The sequence below is a fragment of the Spea bombifrons genome, chromosome 8 (genome assembly GCF_027358695.1).
Source record: "Spea bombifrons isolate aSpeBom1 chromosome 8, aSpeBom1.2.pri, whole genome shotgun sequence".
NCBI classification, from domain to species: domain Eukaryota; kingdom Metazoa; phylum Chordata; class Amphibia; order Anura; family Pelobatidae; genus Spea; species Spea bombifrons.
This window is the reverse complement of record NC_071094.1, coordinates 1749103-1763218: the sequence shown is the minus strand read 5'-3', so window position 1 is coordinate 1763218 and position 14116 is coordinate 1749103. Positions and strand designations below refer to the sequence as shown.

The following is a 14116-nucleotide window of genomic DNA, read 5'->3' as shown; positions in this document are numbered from 1 at the left end:
CAAAGCAGGTGACGATGCCTTACAGGGGACATCATTTATGAAAACCCCCCCAAAGAGACCTCAACCTGGGTAATGGTTACCAGTAAGTGTCACAGACTGGTTCCCAGCACCGGCCCGGTGTCAGATGGCAGCAGCTGGATTAACAGGTCACACAATCCACAGCCAGGTTTAAGCATTTCGTAATGAGTTCGAGATCAACATGCAAAACACGCGAGACGCGTCCCAGTTGGCAAACACGCATGCAAACGGGGAGAGAGGCGGCACAGAGCCCTTACAGAAACCACGCCGGGGTCTCCTCCAATAGAAAAGCAACAAGTCCACGTCGGCAGCGACTCCAGAACCCTCCAGTGCAGCCGTATTTCCTGATCCAGACTTCAGGCCTGAGCCTCGTTCCAGACTCACGTTCCTGGCAGACGGTGGGTGCAGCCGGACTCGAGGAACGCTCAGTTCACGCAGCCATAGTCAAAAGCTTTCAGGAGGAGGAAGCGTCATAGCTATGACAGCAGCGAACATCACCGACTTACTTATCAGATCGTGCCCCTAATGCACGCAGGAGGATTCCTTCCCCAAACATTGAGCTCCATCTTCCAATTACAGCGAGAGGAGCCACCTTAATCAAATAACGGACTTCTCTGTAAAGACACTCGCCCTCTTATTCAACGTCAACACAATAAACAATGTAACACAACGGTCTCTGTCCTGGTTTAACACAAAGATGTCTCCTACCAATGGAAGCCAGTGCAGTGATACTGTATCTTTAACACCGCGATGCCTGAGAAACCCATTCTTTACATTATAACAGCGCCTCCGGGCCCCCTATAGTGCCGATGAACACGTCTGCAGCGGCTGCGTTTAAAGGTCTAGGTTTAACTCAAACACTTTTATTTGTGAGGTTTGTGTTTGAAACACGGACCGCGCGACAAAGCGTTACACACGGCGGCGGGGAGGCGTACGCAATTAAATATTTATACAGACTCCATGTTTATGCTTAATGGGAACGTATGTGAATAAAAAATAAATAAAAAGGTTTATTTTTTCCCCCGGTTCAGGCAATAAGGCCATATGGGAGTTTCCTTGGCAACAGGATAATTTGTCAGCGAAATTGTGACATTCCTCACCTCTCTGTCACGGCTGCCATAGCATTTACTATTTCTCCCCCGTTTATCCAATAAGACAAATCCAACAAAGGTCTTTAAAATACAACGTCGCCTATACGTTACGGCGGAAACGGCAATAAAAGGCACACATTGTACACAATAGTTTGATCCATGCGATGTGCTGTGCAAGTTGCTACTAAGTATACATTTAAAACCACAGTTTTCTTTAAAGGCCATTCACGCAAGCTTTTTCCTCCCCGGGAAGGTAAGCACTTGTAGGGCAAAAGGAGGGGACAGCTGAGTAGATGATTTCAGGTCATTGAGTTCAGCCATAAGAGATGTGATGATTGTTACAACGGTGGCCGTATTGTGGACTTGGGGGGGGGGTCAATACTATGAATCAGGGTGCCCCTGGGGCAATAACAAGTCTACAGCTTTGTTCAGTAACGGACGGACACACAAGGAACCCACGTTCTTACCACCTACTGAAACATAAGTCGGCCTTGCAAGCAGCCACATGGGGCGTAAAGCCTGGGATTTCACCCAAAATAGAGTTAAATCAGAGGAGGTACAAAGCGAGACCGGTCTGTGGCTGATCCACCCCAACCCAATGATTTACCCTTCCAGCCTCAGATACAACAGCCCCCTGGTTTTACCCCCCCCCATTAGAACAGCATGAAACTGTCGCCAGAACCCTAGAAACCCAAGTTGGGATGAAAAGAAATCAATGGGGCCCAAGTCATGTTTAATGCCATTATTTGTAGACCTTGAAACATAAGAGAGAAGGTAAGCGGACTAGAAGCGGACAGATGGAATGTATGTTTATGTATTAACCTGTATCCAAATGATACGGCATTAAATGGCCACCTCGTTAATGCTTGAGATCACAAGTCCTACCTCCGCCATGGCCTACGATGGTGGCTCCAACGCTTCATCTAGCGGCAGGTGCTGGGAGCGTGCTCAGCAGCTCCTCCTGACGGCACCAAACCAGCTCACAGATGCTGTATTAATGCGTGAACCGGATCACGGGGACGGTCGTGTTTTTAGAAATAAAAATTTCGCTCTCTCTATCTAATTTATTCTTTGGGTTTCAACAGTTGATTGTGTTTTGGAATAGAACCTTTCATCATATACGTTCTAGGTGTCCTAGGGAAGGCTACAGTGTTCCAGCAGAACCGGCAGAGGTTAATACACCAAGAGACCTCAGGCAGGTGGGTCCAACAATGGGCCAAATTGTTACGTTTTGTGAAATTCTATATTCCTAAACTTTAACGGAATCCATTAACGCTGGGGGTTGTATGGTGAAGCTCGCACGCGAACCCACCCCAGCCGCCCGTCTAAAAAGTAGATGCCCACATGCGGCAGGGACTCCTTGATGAATGCTGTCCGGCAGCTTGTAATTCGTATACATTCTCATGATTACTACGCATTCTACGTTCTCCTGGCCCCATAACAAAATGCACGTTACCTTTCCAACTACTCACGGGGGGGCATCCGTTCTCACCTGATTGACTCGGTTACTGTTCCCCATTAATTTATTCCACCCTGTGATGGAAGATGGTATGTCCTGAAAGCTTCAGATGGAGCAGTTGGAAGTAGGTGGAGAGGAGTGAATAATTATGCAAATTAGGTAAAAGGCGGAGTTAGGGAAAGGTAACATTGTATCCTTTAATTATCTACAAACAGTATTTTGTTTAAAAAAATAAAAAAAAGAATAAAAATGGCCTTTCTGAAGGTATATGATTGAAGAAAACCTCAAGAGACACTTTAAATAAAAGGGAGTTTAAAGAGACAGCAGCCTGGGGTACACCTGAATGCAATATCTGTGTTTGGGGCAGAATCAACCAAATCCTAAATGAGTAGTTAACAAAATAAACCCTTGAATACAAAGTAGGGAGCGGCCACGTTGAGACACTTAATATCAGGCCTGGCAGCTGCTGTCTGAGATCTCCGTGGGGCAGGAGCGGCCGCTTATCTCCCAACAATCATTAAAGGTGAGGGCATCAGCGGACAGCCCCGGGATGTCTCTCTCAGTCCCAGGCTATAGTCAAACATTTTCTATTACACAGAGCATGAAAAGCAAGGTGGGCCACCATCCTACGGCCGAGCGTGATGGAGCTTCAACTCCAACGAGTCAAAGGCTCTCAGTTGTCCCCTAGAGCATAAAGAAAACCCCTCAGTGAAGGATATTATAGGGACTGTTTTCATGTTAAATGTATACCGGAGCCCAAGGACCCCAATGCATTTTACTGCATGCAAATCGGTGCAGGAGTTCTTCAGTTACTGGAGTTAGAACATGAGATTTCTGCTTCATTTAACTCCGCCCCCGGATGCCCCTACTAAAGGCAGGAAGTGTACTCAAGTAAGCTTCCTGCACATGCTCAGTAGCCTTTAATTAATGGAAGCTGAGCTCCCTTTAAAATCAATATGAATATGGTAGCAGCTAATCACATGTATGCTATCAGAACAGTAATGGAAGCGCAATTTTCTGACAGTAAAAGCTTCAATGTAATGTATGGTTAAATCAGTGAGATGACTTCAGGCTCCTCAATGCATTATACAGGGCCGGCTCAGCTCTCCCCTGCCGGAGAAACTTGCCGCTATTGGCCTTTCATAAAGCAAAGTGAGCTAAACTCCCGGTTTAGAGAGAAAACCCCAAATGACCCCCCTCTCACTGGCCTGAGACCACATTATATCAGAAGCCGCCTGCACCGCTGCTTTATTACCCCATAAATCACTAAGCACATTATATAACCACTGACCGTGGAGAGAACTAGGAAAAAAAGTCTATTTTTTTAATTTGACAAATTAACCCCAAGGAGGAGGTTGGATACCGGAGTCAGGCCTATCCGGGATAGTAAAATACCCCAAAACATGCTGCGACCCTACAGCGATTCGGTGACGTTCAACCACGGAGGGCTAAAACGGTCTAAGGTATACCTGGCACCCTGCAGCTTCCGGTGCCGTATACCAAATTATTGTTGGCCACAGCTGTCAAAGGTAGTATGATCCATCGATACCTGATGAGCGCTATATAGCCACTAACCAGTGCAAATCACAATGGTTCATTCCAATAAAGGAACCCAAGTATAAATATAACGATCTCCATAATCTCATTAAATCACATTTTTTTTTTCTGCCAAACAAGAAAGCTTCGTCCGTCCGAGTTCTAGTGGACGCTGCGAGATAGAAGGCCGTGCATGGATGGTCCTCAGCCTGGTTTCACAAAAGCTTGTTAGCAATTTATACGTGGATTTCAACCAACAAAGGGAAATATGATTGCTAGCTTCAGATCGAGATAAAAGAATGCTGCATTAAACAACCTCCGCAGCATTACTTTGATTACTTTTACCATTAATCCAATACATAGAAAATGACTGGAAATGATGGAAAACCGTAGAGACGTTTTATATGAGTTCTGTGAAAGTCTTTACGCACCGACGCTAACATCTCACCAGCAAAGGCCGGGGACTCCTAAAAAGTTACTTCTGATTTGTCCTATTCCCCGGCTTTCTACAAAAATCTTGCCTTAGCTTATTTTTGGCTATACGCAGGGCCTGCTTGCAAAGCACTGCTCCCTAAGTAACATTACTTAAAAGTGAGATACCATCTCATAAGCTGGCATCAAAGGAGGCAAACAAATAAATGGGCCGCCCACCGTAATAACCCTACGAGGAAGGAGATGTAAAAATGCCGGATTAAACCTAGTATCGGCTTTCATGGAGTCGCAAATAGACTTGCTATCTACGCTCTTAAGAAGGTGTGCGCGGTGATAAATGTTGGAGGACTCAGAAGGACCGGACCACCCGAGTGAAGCCAGTCTAACAAACCCCCATAATCTGCCCTAGCAGCTTTTCCCATCTGGACAGACACCTGGCAGGGGGGGTATCTGCTTTGTCAGAGGCGCACGTCCCCTGAGCTCACATTAATCTCGCTATTACCACAACACAACGCCACGACTTGCTGCACATTCCCAGCGGGCGACGGAGGCTTAACCTGTAAATAAAACATCTAAACGTCCTTCTACCTCTATGCACAGAGAGATGCAGGACCACCGTGGAAACACAAAGGCGCACCCCGGAACGATCTAAATACAATACAGATCTTGGACATGGGAGAAGGAGGGTTAAAATTCAGTCCAGACAGCAGGGTTGAAATCTGATCCATACATATGAACACCTCCTAAAATACAGATAAAGATTCATGGCACGTCCTATTGTGCAAGAAAACACTGTAAATAAACCGAAAGGCGAGAGGACATCCCCTGCTCTGCGGATCTGCCCATCAAACAAAACCCCGGTGTGGTAGAGGGGTCTGTAAGGAACTTAAAAGACCCCAGAAAAGCAGGCAAATAGCATCAGCAAGTCTGTACCGAGCCGGGAAACAATGTAACCAACACTCCTGGCCTACATTCTGCTCCTACATACTGAGCTACAAAGCTAGGTTCTTCAGGAACAGTGGTGATAAGCCTTATTTTAGAAGACTAGAAAGGCCACAATGGTCCCCGAGTATAGTCTTCAAGTGTCACCAAACACCAGACCACAGGTGGGCCATCTTCGGCCCTTAACAGCAATGAAATCTGTGCAGCGATACAATCTCTAAGGCTCCCTTTTTTATTTCTTGGAACCTCTTTAAGGCTGAGATGTTCCACCGGCGGCTTGTAGACCAGATACTTCGGTGGTCCTTCAACCTGATGGTAAAATGAGCCTACATATTGCAGAATTGATATAACTGGCCCTTCGAATTGAGCTTTCAAACTATTTGGGGTCAAAACAGAGTATTTGAAGGGTCTAGGAAAGTAATAACTTTTATACTAATTGAGGTGCATCAACCAGAATGCAACAAGTTTGAAATGATGAATCCGACTCAACCAAACGTAAATGGACCTTTTATCTAAAACTATCTGTGCCTCGTTATTACTGTCCAGGGAGGGCTTTAAATTATGGGACTCAGTGGGTTAATTCAGCTCTAAAATGAGCAATACTGATTCCGCTCTTTTGTAAGCGATACAGCCCTGTTAGAACTTCGGGGTACTTTGACAAAGTGGCGGGATAAGCGATATACGGTCATCCTCAGGATTTATCCACGGAATCCTCGCTTTGTCGTGTGTAAATATCGGTCGTTCCAGCAGCACCCCGGAATCTGAGTATTTATATACTTTTTAGGGTGGGCTTTTCTTTTTTGTGTAGATTTATCTGTGGTACACTGTAACACGAGGTTCTGTACGCAACATGTGAAGGAAATAGAGATTGAGAGCGATGCACCCTGAAAGTACTAATTAAAAATGGAATCTTTTCGGTAGATCATTCTGTTTGATGCGTCTCATCTTACGGGGCGGTGGACACCATGCTCCTAAGCTCCAGCAGATGGCCGGTGGGACGTGCAGCCCCCCAAACATAACACCACCGTCAAACCGGTAGGCAGAATGCCAACGGAAGACCAAGTGTCCTACTCAACCCAAACCCAAATTGGATGTGGCCTTTGAAGATTAAGGGTCAATCATGGTGAATACATTTTGTATCGAAGTGCGATAGTGTAACGACGGGCTGCGTGGTGATTCCACAACCAAAGGAATTCTTTTATCGTTCTTCGTTCCAAAAGAACCCCGTTTATGTGATTACCCCACGGCTGGCGTAACAAATTTAATGACATTTCAGAACCTGTAGAGATCTGGAATTTGGAGTATCGTGCGGTTCTTTGGTCTGCGGGTTTACAACAATGTCTAGGACAAGGAGAAGCTTTCCGCTCCCTAAAAGTAGGACTAAGCGTTATGTAGAACCCTAGTTGGATTTGTGGAACGGTTACAAATGCGACCAAGCGACCATAAACACAGCGAACAAAACATGGAATTTACTGAAATGTGAAAAGAACTCCGACGATATTCCACAAAGTTGCAGAACAGGAAATATCAACATAATTAACTCCCCATTTAAGCGGCGATTTCATGGACGGAAGCCCAGAGGAGATGGGACGGTGTAACTAAGCCCCTTGCACTCAAGTCTTACAGCACTACGTTCCCCATGATGCCTTGCGAGTCAGATGACCGGCTATGACTTATGAGTAAACATAGTCCATCAAGGCCGGGGTGACAAAGGTTAATGGTCAGGTAGGTTTGGAGAAGGCCAAGGAGGAAAAGTCATATGTGCCCGTCGAAAAGGAGAAGGTGAAGGATACGGAGAGGCAATGATAGGGGTTAGCGTTTGAGTAACAGCAACTGTATGGGACGGACATGGCGCAAGTAAAGCAGGGGTAGGGGCAATAAAGCAGATAGAGACGTAATCTACAGAGTGGGGAGAAAGCGCAGACTTGTACAGGCAGGTAAAGCGGGGGTTAATCAGGGCCTTAAATGGATGGATGTTGTAATTATTGGGGGTTCTGGATAGAATCAGGAAAGGGTAGTAGTTACAGAGGGTACATGAACAGGGGTAATAATATAGGTCAGAGGGGGTACAGAAGGTTAATGCAGCAGGGAGGGGAGGTTATAAAGGGATAGGTATAATATAGTGGGTACAGCAGGTAGGGGAGGGTATAATATGGGGGGTACAGCAGGTAGGGGAGGGTATAATATGGAGGGTACAGCTGGTAGGGGAGGGTATAATATGGAGGGTACAGCAGGTAGGGGAGGGTATAATATAGGAGGGTACAGCAGGTAGGGGAGGGTATAATATAGGAGGGTACAGCAGGTAGGGGAGGGTATAATATGGGGGGTACAGCAGGTAGGGGAGGGTATAATATGGGGGGTACAGCAGGTAGGGTATAATTTGGGGGTATTGCAGGGAGCGGAGGGTGTAGGGGGATACATCAGGGTACACAGTAGGGATAACTACATAGGTCTGGGTCGAGATAGATGGTGATGCAGCGGGGGGGGGGTACATAATGTTGAGGTACACCGGAGGAGGAAGTTACAGAGTGGGGGTGCACAGGTAGATGTAGAGGGGGGCATGCACTGCGCGGCAGCAGGTGGGGTATTTGTTGCTTTCTGGGGCACACATGAGGCCGCACCATGGGCTGTGTGTCTGTGTTGTGTCTGCACCCCCGCCCCACGGCTCCTTATACCCCATTCACGGCCCGGGGCCTTTCTCACACCGAGCACAGGCCGCCCCTGTCTCCTCCCCCTCCCCGGCTCCTGGGGGCCCCAGGGACCAGCTCCGGCACCCCGTACCGTCCCCCCTCACCTCAGCATCCAGTGTGGCCATGGCTCCTGCCCCGAGCGTAGCCCCGCCCTCCTCCGCTGACGCCACAGACCACGCCTCCCCTTTTTTTATTTCAACAAACCCATTCTATGCCACTAAGAGAGCGAGGGAACCTAAGGACCTGGTGCATGCGCACTGGGGTACGCGCCTGCTTTCTTCCGTACAGCAACATGACCGCTCAAGCCACGCATAGGTGGCCGCCATCATGGCGGCGGCCACTCACCCTGTATCTACCGTACAGCCGCTGGAGCTGTTTTCCCATGGGTGCTGGGATGGCTTGTGTCCCCCATGCAGTGAAATGGGGCCCCTGCAAGCTGTAACTTGACACATTAACTTGTATGACATGTCAAAGCTCTCATTAAAGCTGCTCCACAGAGAGAAAAAGATGGCTGCTAGCAAGGCCCAAACTTCCTCCAGTGGCCCAGAGGGGAGCAACTAAACATATGTGCAAGGAATCTTAACTTGGCCTGTTTCCTAGGCATTCGTACCATCATTTTTTTCTTGTATATGATGTTGCCACCCTGCCCATGTAAACCAATGCTCCCGCGCTGTGCATGCGCAGCCACCCCTGCCAAGGCACCACGGCAGGACCTAAGTTCATTTGCCACCGTGGGCAAAAGCTTTAAGAAAGAACGCAAATTACTCAATACGTCGGCGGCTCGTCTTCTTCATAATGAAATGAATGTGAGATGCAAAGGAGCGCGTTAAACTCGTACCCCGTGAAGCTTATATTTCCTCTTTCGGTAATATTTCCACCAAAAAGACACAAAACTGACCCATTTCCTGCTGGCTTCTCGTTAAAAAAATAAATAAAATTTCCACCAAACTTCGCATTGAGCCGTAACCTTAACTGGCAATTAAATAAAAGCCTAGTGCTGGTTAATAATCTAAGAATTTCATCATCCTCCCTCCTGATTGTATTGAAATAGAGCCGTTTTATTTATCTAAGCAAATTTCTCCTGTATGGATGGCATCTGGGGAAGGGACCTCTGAGGTCGTAAAAACTCTATGTAGTACTCTATAAACCTTTATAGCAAAAATATATATAAAAAAAGATATCTCATCTGAGATCAAAATAAGCTAAATTCTAGATCTAGAGATCTAGAAATACCCCCCATAATGAGCAGAGGATCATTTTATTTTCTATAAACACATAGTTCCCGAATTTCTGCGTTCTTTATATGGACAAAAATATCCGTTGTTACGTTAGGAAATTGTATATCTCAAGCTCTTTTTAAGACCCCAATATTGTATTTTAGAGTTCTGCTGATCTTGCGCAGGAAGCATACTAAGGTACACTTCCTGTTTCGGTAGAGCCAGCTGGGGGCGGAGTTAAAGGAGCCAGAACGCTCGGTTTCTAACTCCAATAACTACAGAATGCCTGCTCCGATTTACATGCAGTAAAATCCACCGGTGTCCGCGCTTTAATCTTATCTGAATATTATTGGCACATTAAGTAGACCATCATGCTATATGACGAAAGTAAGTCATGTAACCTTATGCCTCCACAAATGATACTTAAAATGTTTCTAAATTATTTAGCATCACAGAATGTTTCCTGCTGCAGTCTGGGTTTAAGGCTGGTAGAAGCAGTCGATACGATCAATACCTGAGCATATACTCTATACGTATTATATATATATTAATGTTTATTATTGGCCCTAATGGTAATATTGTCAATTTTGTGGCCTGGTGGCATTAAAGGTGAACAGAGAAGACCCAATGCTGTATCCTTAGTGTTCTAATTGGAACATAAGCGTCGTCTGAAGTCACATGATAGGACAAACCCATCTGTTCCCCGTTCTACGGTCAAGAGACAGCAGGGGAGAGCGATGAGATAAACCACTACAGGGGTCGGCTGATGGAAGCCGAAGCAACCTCATGTACCATAATCAATATTTATTCTCGTATCCCAGCACATCAATAGTGGGAGGTCATCCGAGGACACGAAATGTATCTGTCCGGCGATTACCCAGAAGCCTAATTACCCAGTGATCTACGCTTCATTGTCCAAATTTACGACCAAAGGGGGAAAAAAAAGACATTTGGCTTTTTTTCGTGTTAGCTGTGAGTGATAATCCGACGTCTGCACAATTCCAGTTGCCAAATTTCTCAGTCGACGTATAGTAGGTTCCTGCTCGGCGACCATCTGTACAAAAGGAACACAAGAGTAACTGTATCCGCGACAGAGTGCCCCGAAATTCCAATTCAGAAAATGCTCGGATAAACTATGACTATTCCGGGAGACAGTCGGCTTTTTTTAATCATAAATCACCAGAAATAGGAAGAAAAATAAGAGGATATTAGGGGCACAAAGAACATGTGAGTTACATGCACACGCGTGTCCAGGTGATTCACCTTCAGCATATGTTAATATTTTACGTGCCCGTCTAGTGAGGATGTGCTTATAGCATAAATCCCGCCTTACAATGTATAAAGCGTTGGATTTTGTGTTTTTTTTTTTTTTTTAGTTTTTCCGTTCCCATTAGTTAATATCAGTAATATGTAAGAGGGCCTTATGGGGCATTTTGAGGCAGGGGTTATATGAAGGGTAGGGTCATCACTAAGTGGGAGCAGAAACGTTTCCTCTACCCTATATTTCTCACCCTACCAACTCCGGCCTAATAATGGAAGGTCGTAGGAAGAATTAGGGGAAACGGGACCCTCAGAGGGTCTCGTAGGAACCTCCATGCCCAGTTTAGGAACGTGGGTAAACAGAAGGGGTAAAACCGAAGAGTTCACTACAGGTTAACTGCCTACAGCTGATGAACGACGACTCCCATGATCCACACAGCTGGACGATCATTGGGTCCTTTGTTCATCGACATCTTGTAGACCATGCAGCACCAACCTTTTAGGAGAAATAAAAGCAGAGACCGCCCCTGGTCACAGGTCGTGGTCATTGAGATGCGTAGAGGTGGACAAGAGCTGGGGCACTCACTAAATGGGGCTGTTAGACTGGGCCAGGGCAACAAGCGCAAGGGTTTGAGGTAGGAAGGAGGTTGTTGGGGCCTCTCATGACAGCTTGTAGGCCTCTGAGCCAGGAGGGAAGGAGATAGAGGCGTTAAAGGCAAACGGCTGCCACCTTATGGCCACAAAGCATAGCGAGAGTGTGCAACTTTCCAAAATAAAAGTCCCCCTGATCGGTTGCGTAGACAAAAGGCCAGGCAGACCATCTTTCTCCTCCTGTGAAGCCAGATTGTCCTGCCTTCAAGAGCTACCTCCTCCTCCATGATAAGACAAGGCTGGTTAAACCCACAGAGCCTGGGCACGGGGTCCGGGATACGCATAGGAAGGAGGGCAAAGGGGTCATTTCATGGCTGGTCCGTCACCTGCTGGCATTAGTATGAGAACCCAAACACATTTCAGCTGAAGGCCCGGAGCCAATTTGTCAGCACAGCGGTCTCCTGTTTGCCAGGGAGCTGTCTCTTTACATTAAAGTCAACGGCGATCTGCTCGAGGGGACTCGTGGAAGAGGTGATTGCAGGAGAGCAACGCGAATGGCTGTTGGAGTTTTTATTCTTGTAAATCCAATACTTTAGGAGAGTTTGGTTATGTTAAGGATTCAGGGTTACGAGGCAGGGCATCTGCCAAGCTGCTTTGTTTTAAAGATACAAATGTATCTTATCTCATAGATCAATTGATACTTTAAATTCAGGGTCATTTATGAAGGACAGGGAGACCTCCAAAGATCTGCCCGGTCACCCGAAGAAACTACCCAGTCCAAGATTATGGCCTTTAATCATGTAGCTAAACACAAAAGCATGGCCAAGGCTGGGGTTGACAAAATCAAAAAGAACAGCCTTCCCATTTTGGGCCAGCATGACCCTTAGTGATCCCATTTTGGGTGTCAAAAGCCCTACTAGAGGGGAGAAAGTGGCCTGTCATTAAACAGTATAATCTACACATTTATGTCCTTTTCATGGCGTTTCGCTGGTTATAGAATTATCTGTAGGTAACCTTGTAATGGGGCCAGCTGATCCAAAGAGCGGTCCATTGGTTGCTATGGTGACTGCCCCAGAATGGCTGTTTCTAAGCGCTGTGGATCGGGGTTCAGGTTGTACAGATTCAGGGAACGTATTGTGCGGGCTGTGAGGTTAATAGCACATAGTAGCCAATTCTCTGTCAACCTAATTACCGCCAGAACAGAAATGCCCTTTAACCCCTTCCGTAACCGAGAATTACAGCGGACTGGGAACTCACTCCCATTTTGCGGCCGTCGGGGAGGCTAAATTGCTTAGTCTTAATTACCCGGTGGTTATCGAGGAGAAATGGTGCTGCGTTTGCAAATCGCTGTAATCCGGCGCTCGATGGGAGGGCAGATTTCCAATGCTTCGTGCTGTAGGAATGAAACAATAGATTTGGGTCCCTGGGGGGAAATTAGCTCTGGAAATAAGACATATTGGAAGCAGCGCCATGTTCTGCTGCGAGCTGCCCGGGAAAGGACCTTTCTTTATTTTATTTCGCAAGCTTCTACAAGTTTCCTCTGACCCCTGGAAGAGACCTCTGTTAGCGGCCAAGGAATCAGACCGTCTCGCTAGGGGCGCACTCTCCTTATATTTTCATGGCGGAGGAGCATTAATATTTTCCTTATCCGGTACAATAAAGAAACCCGTAAAGATCTTGGCTCTTTCAGCAGCCGTCTCCATGGGTTTTTAAAGCTCTTTCGTTCTACTTGCAAGTCTTATCTCACTGCTTCGCCGTAAACAAAGGAACCGCTGCGTTTAGAAGATCGTCACCCAAGATGTACATTTCGCATCCATGTATCCGATTCCCCAAAAGACGCATTTTTCGTTCGGTTATGTCATAAGCCGGTACCCACTTCGTTTTTTTTTTCCTTTCGTTTTTTGGACATCTTGGGTCTGGTGTAAAAAAAAAAACAATAGAAACTTGGTAGATTTGCCGGCAGCGACTCCAAGCTGCCAGTCCCCCTTAGGGTTCCCATAGGCAATTATAGCTGTAAACTAAAAATAGAATGTTCCAGGTAGAATGCTGCAGTTCAAACAGATTTTGGCATTGTAGACAAGCTTCGTTAAAAAAAAAATACATTTAAACAATCGTTGTACGGTGGAGACTTTCAAAGGGTTAATGATCCAACATTCCCATCACGTCCTGGAGGTTTTACAGCCGACACGTCGAAACACGTATGTCGAGGTTTTTAATTGGCGTCATGATTAGAAGACCGTTGCCCAGGTGCTGTATATAAATAAAAAGCGGGTAAAAACAGTTGCATTTTGCCCCTAGCCCGACGACCTACCTTGGGAAGATATCCTTGGAAGAGGTCTCATTAAAAGCTTCCATGAGTTGGTCGACTATCATGAGCACCTTAGTAGCTACGACTTCTCAGGCGTTATACCACGGACGGGTTTATTCATTTTATTCTGTGATTTTATTTTATTTTATATAAATCCTCGTCTCGCTTCGGCTGAGAGGTCAAGGAGTTATCCTACGAGCTTCTAGCTGCGGCTCACCTGCCACTCGGCTCAACACGAGGACAGCAAGGAACAGAGGTTCTCCGTAGCAGTCAATCACAGAATCGGAAGGGCTAAGAGACAGTTCGACCTCCCCGAACACGGCAAAGCTTCCGCGCGGATCGAGAGAGTCACAAACCAAGGACGACGGCCGGGCGACAAGGTCCTGGACGGCTGCTGCCATTCATATAAAGCGGGGCCATCCATCAGAAAGGGAAGGAGGTGCCAATACTTGGGTTGAATTTCTAAAGGTTTAGGCCATACTTATGTAGGTTTTTGTCCAAACGATAAAAAATGATAAAACAATTTATGGAGATAACGAGTCGAATGAAGCGAATAAGATGTTTATAACTTG

General features: G+C 46.3%; 1 protein-coding gene across 1 annotated transcript in view; it reads right to left on the bottom strand.

Annotated features, from left to right (window-relative positions):
- EHMT1 (euchromatic histone lysine methyltransferase 1) overlaps nt 1–8318 on the bottom strand; it is a 30580-nt gene extending 22262 nt beyond the window's left edge. Inside the window, exon 1 of the mRNA XM_053473031.1 lies at nt 8273–8318. Within this exon, the coding sequence (XP_053329006.1) occupies nt 8273–8293 (21 nt within the window). The 5' untranslated portion in view covers nt 8294–8318. The remainder of the gene's footprint in view (nt 1–8272) is intronic.
- Nucleotides 8319–14116: the final 5798 nt, after the last annotated feature.